Here is a 9,277-nt window from a genome sequence, read left to right on the forward strand (position 1 = left end):
ATAATAAATATGACATACATTAGTTAAAATATAATTAATGAATAACAACTTTGGCTTAAAATATAATTAATAAAGGTCATTTAGTGAAAATACTTTACAAGATTGAGTTAGAAAAGAAAGGCTCAAATACATGTAAAATATAGTTTTGATGCTTATAATAATCTCAAATTGTCCTTTTAACCCTCTCATGGTCGCCCGCCAATGTGGAATGGAATGATTAATTAGCCTATAAAATCCACTCATTTGTGTTAGAAAGCAAATAATATCTCAATTCAAATACATGTAAAATATAGTTTTGATGCTTATAATAATCTCAAATTGTCCTTTTAACCCTCTCATGGTCGCCCGCCAATGTGGAATGGAATGATTAATTAGCCTATATAATCCACTCATTTGTGTTAGAAAGCAATTAATAGCAAAATTCAAATACATGTGAAATAAAGTTTTGATGTTATCATTTTTCTTTGGGGGAAAAGAGACTACTTTAGTTTGCTTTTTAACTGCTACCATACCACCGCATTCAATTTAAAATAATTAAAAAAGCAAAAACAAATGATTGATTTAAACCAGAGAAACACTTGTCATTTTTCTTTTATGAAATCTTAATTCTGTTTTATATTTATTTATTTACTTTTTAAAATTGTGGTATGAAAAGAAGAGGAGGTAGAGATGTTTACAGGAAAAGAGTGGCTTTTATAAAGTAAATAAAATTGATTGAGCTCCTTCCTGGAAGTTGCTTATGGTGGCCGACCAAAGTGAATGATTATTAGCTACTCGACATAAAGAGCCACTCATCACTTTATTAAACTAATAATTGGAAAAAAAACAAAACACAACTTGCTTAAACATTTGTACATTTATTCACAGTCGAAGTGATCAACAAAACTTGAAACCGAGTTATAGAGAATTCAGAAGAAAGAAGAAAGTAAAAAAGTTATGGCAGAAGCTGTTGTTTCCTGTGTGATTGAAAGACTTGGAGACTTGCTAATCAATGAAGCCAAATTCTTGTTGGGAGTCAAAGGCCAAATCGAGAATGCACAGAGCAAGCTGCAATGTATGAACGCTTTCTTACAAGACGCAGATGCTTTTGTAAGAAATGGTGATCAGAGAGTACGTCTTTTGGTTGTCAAAGTCAGAGATACTTCTTATGACTTGGAGGATGTTATTGAAACTTATGTCTTCAAAGTGGCTCTGAAGAAGAACGAAGGTGTGGTGAGTAAACTGAAAAGATATGTTTGCATCTCCAAGAAAGGAATTGATGTCCATGGAGTTGGATCAAAGATAGAGGAGATCTCATCTAACATTGATACTTGGACTTCAGAATTACAAAAGTATGGAGTACATGAGTCAATGGTTATGGCAGCTGGAACATCTTCAAACCAAGTTCGTGAGCAAAGACGACAGGCTTATTCTCATGTTGTGGAGAATGATGTTGTTGGATTTGAGAAAGACATCAAAGAATTGGTAGCCCATTTGACTGGGAAAGAGAATCCTCAAAATCCTAGGGTGATCTCTGTATGTGGGATGGGTGGCTTGGGGAAGACTACCCTAGCAAGAAAGGTTTATCATCATCCTCAAGTCAGGAGTCACTTCGATTGTTTTGCTTGGGCCTCGATATCTCAACAGTGTAATAGACGCAACGTCTGGGAAGAAATCTTATTTGCTTTCACTTCTCCCACCAAGGAAAGAAGAGAAGAAATCAAAATTCTCAGTGATGGTGAATTAGCGGAAGAGCTCTACAACTTTCAGAAAGAGAAGAAATGTTTGGTGCTCCTCGACGATATATGGTCCACTGACACATGGGATCTTCTAAAAGATGCATTCCCTCGAGGTGACATTGATAGCAAGATTTTACTCACTACTCGAATGATGAATATAGGTCCTTATGCGGATCAACATTGCTACATCCATAAACCTACGTGTCTCGATGAGAATCAAAGCTGGGAGCTGTTTCAGAACAAATCTTCATATTTTGGAAAGGATCAAACAAGTAATATATATTTCACTCTCAATTTATCATACATTTTTTTCGTTGGTCTTATATGAAAAGTTAGTAATACATAGCCTTTATACATGTTTTGGTATACGTTATCAGACATAAAAGATGCGGAAAGAATGGAAGCAATAGGGCGAGAGATGCTTAAAGAATGCTCTGGTTTGCCATTAGCTATCATTGTGCTCGGAGGGCTTCTTTCTACGAAACACTCAGTTGATGAATGGGAGGAGATGAAAAGAAATGTGGTGAGATACATAAGTAAAGGCAGAGAGCATGGTGACTCGGAATGCCATGGTGTTTCATGGGTGTTAGGTTTGAGTTACGATGAGTTGCCATTTTACTTGAAGCCTTGTTTTCTATACTTGGCTCGTTATCCTGAAGACGCCATCATACAAGTAAAAGAATTATGTCTTATGCTCATGGCAGAAGGTTTTATATCGCCAAAAAGACATTCAGCGGAAACTATCGAAGATGTAGCATATGATTACTTAAGTGAGTTGGTGGAGAGGAGCATGGTTCAAGTAGAAAATTGGGGTTTAAGAGGAAAAATGAAAACATTTCGCATTCATGATCTTATGCGAGACTTGTGTGTGTCTAAAGCTCAAGATGAGAATTTTCTACATCTTGTTGAATTGAGGAATCAGTTGGAAGAGCCACCAAAACCTGTATCTACCGTAGCAAGGAGAGTTTCCATTTATTTTCATGGTTTTTCTCATGATAATTTTTTTAGTTTTGTTGATAGCAAAAATGGCTCTGTTAGGTGCCTTACTGTAGATGGGGGAGGTACCACACAACAAGTATTGAGACGTGGGTTTAATAGGATTTTAATGCTTAGAGTTTTAAATCTAAGTTTCCTGATCAATAATGATTTGAAGTTGCCTGAAGAAATTGGAAAGCTTATTCACCTAAGGTTGTTGAGTATTAGTACCGAGGTGGAAAAGATCCCATCTTCTATTGGTAATTTGAGATACCTGCAGACTTTAAAGTTAAGACTGGAGAGCGATGAAAGAGTACCAGATGTAATCTGGAAGTTAGAACAACTTAGACATTTACACTTGTCCATGGGGTTTGGTCAACCGGCGTTCAAGTTGAGGTTACCTAACATTAGAAATTTACAAACATTGAAAGGTTTTTCAACTGAGTGCTTTCATTGGAATGATTTTCTACAGTTGAGGAATCTCAAGAAATTAAGGATTTCTCTGGGTGAAAATTTGGAGAATATTTACCACAATCCCCCAACCGTCACATTTGATTGTCTTCAGCATTTACAAGTGTCTAAGGATATAAGGACTGCTATAGATATTGTTCCTGTGATATTAAGTTACCCTCAAATTTATAAGCTTAAAGTAGAGGGGACAATAGTAAAATTACCAGAATACAACCAATTCTCCCCAAACCTTATCAAGTTACAGTTGGAAAATACTCTTCTTAAGGATGATCCAATGCCAACCCTAGAAAAGCTATCGAGTTTAAGAGTCCTTTTCTTACATGCTAGCTATGAGGGGAATGAGATGGTGTGCTCAAAAGGAGGTTTCCCTCAATTGGAATCTCTTTTCATGGAATTTCTAGGAAACTTAGAAGAGTGGAAGGTGGAGGAAGGGGCCTTGTCTAGTCTTCACTTTTTGAGGATTGTTAGCTGCTGGAAATTGAGGAGAGTTCCTGATGGATTAAGATACATTACTACGCTTAAGGAAATGAAGATTAAAGATATGCCTAGGGAATTCAAAGAAAGGGTGGAGGAAGGAGGAGAGGATTTTGACAGAGTAGAGCACGTGCCATCTCGTGTATTTCTCTACTGTGATTAAGAATGATGTAAGTACACATATCTAATTTGTTTAACAAGTGATTCCATTCCATACCATTTTGTATATATGTTTATTACCCTAGTCCCTTCCCATTTTATCAACGGTATTACAATTAATGCAGATGAGCTGGAGCGAGAAGACGATGAGCTGTTTGTTTGGAGTAGTTCCGGAGAGCAGGGGAATGCCTGCTGCTCACTCCTTTAATTTCAATCCACTCCACTCCGCTTCACTGTGGCACAAGTAATAACTCAATTCTCTTCTCTTCTCTTCTCAATATTAGACTTTTAAGATTGTGATGGTCAATTGAAATATAAACTAGAAAACCAAAAGTGCACAAAAAAATATAATATATATTACTTTCAACATAATTTGTTATTCTTAAAGTATGCTTAATTTTTGTCATGAAGCACAATAATGGTGGCATAATTACAAATAATATATAATAGAAATGAATGACTAAAATTTGGAACCTCACAGCGCAAGCACATTGACATAGGCACATAGACAGCCATTTCGAGCTTTATATTCTCAACTCCACCCACCTTGCATAATGCTTATACAGTCAGATGTTTAAATTAAATGTACATAAAGTCTTACTTGATGATTTGTTATTGTTCTCATGTTGAAGATGAACTTCTTCCACTGTCTGCAGCTGCTATGGCATTGCCTCCTCTATACACTGTCGAAAATTGTTGACTCATTAGGACTGTAAGATTCCTGTAAAAAAAACTGGGTGGACTTGCTGGATTTCTTCCTTGTTGGAGGTGAAATATATTGGCAATCTTTCAGCAGAGACAGTAACTACTTTAAATTTTAGTTATGTGTGTTCTATGAGCCCTATATATCATAGTATTTTGAACCATATGTAGCACACTTTTCTACTATCTTGTTTAAGTATATACATGAACTGTTGCTATTCATGAGAGATGAACAACATTACATTGTTACTGCTCTTCTGTGTCTTAGATTTACATGTCTGCGGAATGGTACGAGCCAGGTTGCTGTCTGGAGTGACCTCTTCATGGAAGTGTGGCTATTGTCGAAGCTCTTGTACGACGATTGCACAAGTTTGGTGGACAACTTTCTCTAGTAAGTAATATCACAGTCTATTTGTTCTAAAAAGGTTGTTGTTAGCAATGCATCTATGTGGGAGAATGTGTGGTGCATCTTATTCATGCATCTCCATCCGGGCTTTGATGCAGAGCTAAAATGTGATACAAATGATGGCTTATCACTATATGACATTGTTTGGTGTTGTTTTTAACATAATGAACTATGAATCAGGGCACAAACAAGGACTTTCGAATTCATCATATAGTCTGAAATGATTGGGAAAAAGGAGTTGATGCTGATCAAAATGTAGTTCTAATATCTGTACCAAGTGTACATAGTCCTGGTCTTGTGCCACCACAGAAACATGTATTGCATGCTTATCTGCCAGGGACTGAACCTTATGAACTATGGAAAGGACTTGATCATCTAATATCTGAAAGATCAGAGGTACATATATTTAGCTTTGGTCTTTTATCAAAGATGAGTTTTTGCTAGCCAACAAAGTAGTTTCAATGCTGCTCTTTTTTGGTTTTGGTTAAGCAAATCAGGTTATGTTGAGAGCAGTGGAAGGTGCAATTGGTCCCGGGTTCATCAGGGACAAGTGTGAAGTGAAGTGAATTTTGTTGGATCCCCATTGACACACGAACAATTTCTTAGGAGTAACAGAGGAAGATATGGGCTAGCCATAGAAGCTGAAACTGGCAGCTTTCCCTGACATAGGAGTCCCTGCAGTGGCTGCCAGAGGAGCCACAACACTCGCAACTCCTTTTATATGCTTTCTTCATTACCTAAGTTGGCCTCTCACTTCTTTTATTTTCCCAACGAAACAATGATTAGTTTGAGAATTGTTATGATTCTCTATATAGCTTGTAATAATTAGTCTTGATTGTTCATACTAAACCTGAGAAGTATTTTTTTTTTAATCTTCATATCTGAAACTCTGTAGTTACAAAGGCCAATGGGACTGGCAATTATACAAATCAATAACAGTGATAAAAAAACTTGAACCGTACAACTACAAGGCTTATAACAGAAATAACAGCCTAACTAGACACAGACAAAATCAATAGAGTGAGAAAAGAGAACTATCTGAGACTAAACTGAAAGAAGTCTCAACAACAGAGCCCATCTTGGTGCTCTATGACCAATATGAAATGTCATCTCATCTCCCTCTTTCAGGACCTTGAGAACCATGCTACTCCAAATGATGTTCGAAAATGGCACCTGTAATTCCCAATTGCAAGAACAGAACTAAGCTCTACAGTAATCTTGCATTTACATCAAAGCTAACTATTTTGGTTCTCTTCTCATAATATTAAGATTCATCCTATAAGCAATTATATTCCATTTGCTTAGAGTTTTGAAGTCTGGAACTGATCAAACTTGCAACCTATTTTTCCCCTTTTTGATTGCATATTACTCATTTGACTTCACATCATGCTCCTTGAAAACAAAGGGGTATCTCTCATTCTCATCTTCTGCCTGTGATTATATATGTAATAGTAGTATTAGATCTTACAATACATCAGAAATGTTTACTAATAAGAATAGATGAACATATATAATACAGCCTCTCACAGCACTGTTTCTCTCTCCTTTGAGTTGAGTTTCAAAAAATGAGTTTAAGTAGTACTAGTAAGGTTATATTGAGTTATACAGTCAGCTCAACATTGGATCGTACAGTACTTTAATTAGTTAACAGATCAATAATGTCTTTAATTTTCAACTCGTTGATGCCATAATGTGAAATTTGCATTTGTATATTTCATATTCCAATAATCTATAGTATGATTTAATATAGGCATGCATGTCTTTGATATATATTGGGGCTAAATTATCTATTTCAAAAATCTTAAGTATTCAATGTTTAAAGGGAAAAAAATGACAAACCTTTAGAAATTAACAATTAACTATAATACAATAATGGATGAGTTTTTTTTTATTCGAATAATTATCGTCATTTTTAAAAATAAAAATCTTCATTTTTCTAAGGTATAAAGTTTTCCTAGAAAAGTGGCGTTTTCTCTATTTTATGGGAAATTTGACTTTTAATGCATTAAATGAGACTGTATAGCAAAATGATACTAAGCTAAAAAACATCACATTTTTATTCTAGTATTCCTTGGATTCCCAAAATGCCCATATCATAGATTTTCTTATTTTTTTCTCCAATTGTCTTCTCCCTCTCTATCTCTCATGTTTTCCCTCTCTATCTCTCAAGCTCTCATACCCAAAAAAAAAAAAAACAAGATAGCCACCATTATCTTTATCTATACAAATTTTCGAGCTTGGATTTCAAGGGCAAGTTGTGAATCCTTTCAAAGCAAGAACTTCATTTTGGATTTTGGATAAAAATCGTATGGGTAAGTATATATTTGTTATATGTAGTGAGGAAACTTGTTTATCTACATTACTTTTGCTATTTCGAACAGATCTGTGTATGCCTTCATGTTTTATTGTAATTTTTCACTGTCAGAATGGATTTTCGTTCCTTTCTTAGTTTTTTTTCTAGGTTTTTTGTCTGCTCGAAGAGACTCGATGGACATCGATGGATCTTGATAAAACCCTCATATGTTTATATTAATTGTCTACCTTGATATGCATCGATCGATATGCCTCGATGAGACTCGATGCATATCAAGGCATAATTCCAGGTATAATTTTAAAACTCAAACATGTAGACATCGAGTTATATCGAGACCCATCGAGGTCTGTCGAGGCACACTAAAATTGAATATATCTAATAGCATCGAGGCTTATCAAGGCACACTAAAATTGAATATATCTAATAGCATCATATTCAAATGTGGGTTTTGAGAGTTTCTTTTGTTCAGGACCGAGAGTGAGAGAGAATATAGAGAGACCGAAAGAGAAGATAGAGAGAGTGTGGGAACAAATAGCAGGGATATTTTAGGTAATAAGATAAATAATAGGACCAATATGAGATTTGTATAGTGATAGGGTATTTTTTAAATTGGATACTCTTCAATGAATTTAAAGTCAATTTTCTCATTTTATTAGTAACTGTACGTACAACTCCTTCAATTTCAAGAAGTTAGCTTATATCTTGTGGCTCACTAATGTTGAATTAAGATCTTTCACTCATCATCAGTCTGAAGTATTTACACCAAAGCTGTAAAAAGTTATTGTTCTGACATCGTCCAACTACATTATTGCACCAAGAAAATTATGGAAAAACAAATGAGCTACTTCCTGGAAGCTGCTTAATTATGGTGGACCGCCATTGCTGTTTTGAGTTCTAAGTTTGATTAATTTTAGAGAAATTAATTAACACTCTAATCACTTGCTTTGTTCTCTCAGGAAAACTTTAACCAGAGTTGCAACTCATTTGCTGAACAAGAAGAAGAAGAAGATACGGCAAAGGAGGCCTATAGACTTACATTTTTATAATATTGTCTTAAAAAATTAAATCATCGTTATTGTTGATACTCTCAAATAAAAAAAAATATATATATATATAAGAATAAAAAAATTCAAGTATTTTATTTTGATTTAGTCAATCATTATTATAGATGGATAACAGTAATATCTTTCTTAGTTTCATTCATGATGATGGTGTTGTTGTTTTGCTTAATTGGAAGATAACAAGATTAAGATCTAAAAGTTAGCATGCATGCATGCATGTAATTCTTTCCACGTACATATTCAAATCAGTCTTCTTTTGCTTTTTTTATTGGTTAATTAATTTGCACTTCATTTAACTTCGATTTTTATCATTAATTATTGTAGTTTGTAATAACATATATTAGTATATATAGAAAATCTGTGCGGAAGAGAAAAACATAGAAGTGATATTCATATTGTATTCATAGACAAAAATGTGTCTTAGAGCACTCACAATACACTGCAACAATTTTCACTTTTAATGACTCTCTATAATGACTTACACGAATAGTGTAAGTCATTAAAAGTATTCAGGGATATTTAAGATAAAAATATAATAAAAGAGAAAATAATGCAGCAAATGGTGGTTAATGAATTAAATGCTAAGCTCAAAATCTGCTGAGACGTATGAATTCCATTTATATAGAGTTTGTATTATAGAGTTTGTATTACACAAGAATATTCTAGAGATATACACGTCACAGAAAATGACAAAGTTTGTTATAGAATATCTCAGTACAGAATTTGTTACAAAATCACTGAAATTGGGGAGAATGTTTATTTCCCAATCATTGGATACCAACGGCTCTTTTCACACGATCTTGTACTGGAGGCTGGGAGCTGCATTGGGCTTGACTATATTGGGCTGCTGATTTAATGTTCTTGACATCCCCTCTCAAACTGAGTGGGGTAGCTACCACTCCAAGTTTGCTAATTAAAAACTCAAATTGACCTTGAGACAGACTTTTCGTCAAGCAATCTTCTACTTGTTCACCAGAGGGAATATATCGAATTTCTA

General features: G+C 34.6%; 1 protein-coding gene across 10 annotated transcripts; it reads left to right on the forward strand.

Annotated features, from left to right (window-relative positions):
* The first annotated feature begins 851 nt into the window (after positions 1 to 851).
* Positions 852 to 6,287, forward strand: LOC133790232 (putative disease resistance protein At1g50180). 10 transcript variants are annotated; one of them, XM_062227783.1, is made up of 7 exons: positions 852 to 1,990; positions 2,096 to 3,808; positions 3,923 to 4,041; positions 4,454 to 4,890; positions 5,086 to 5,301; positions 5,403 to 5,646; positions 5,801 to 6,287. In XM_062227783.1, exons 1-2 carry the CDS (start codon positions 937 to 939, stop codon positions 3,799 to 3,801), a joined length of 2,760 nt encoding a protein of 919 aa, XP_062083767.1. In that variant the 5' UTR covers positions 852 to 936; the 3' UTR covers positions 3,802 to 3,808; positions 3,923 to 4,041; positions 4,454 to 4,890; positions 5,086 to 5,301; positions 5,403 to 5,646; positions 5,801 to 6,287. The 10 variants fall into 10 exon arrangements, with proteins under 10 accessions (XP_062083767.1, XP_062083769.1, XP_062083762.1 ...); XM_062227785.1 differs by lacking the exon at positions 5,801 to 6,287 and having other exon boundaries at positions 4,430 to 4,565; positions 4,799 to 4,890; positions 5,403 to 5,783; XM_062227778.1 differs by lacking the exon at positions 5,801 to 6,287 and having other exon boundaries at positions 4,454 to 4,650; positions 4,768 to 4,890; positions 5,403 to 5,783.
* The last annotated feature ends 2,990 nt before the right edge of the window (positions 6,288 to 9,277 follow it).

Source organism: Humulus lupulus, chromosome 7 (genome assembly GCF_963169125.1).
Source record: "Humulus lupulus chromosome 7, drHumLupu1.1, whole genome shotgun sequence".
NCBI lineage: Eukaryota > Viridiplantae > Streptophyta > Magnoliopsida > Rosales > Cannabaceae > Humulus > Humulus lupulus.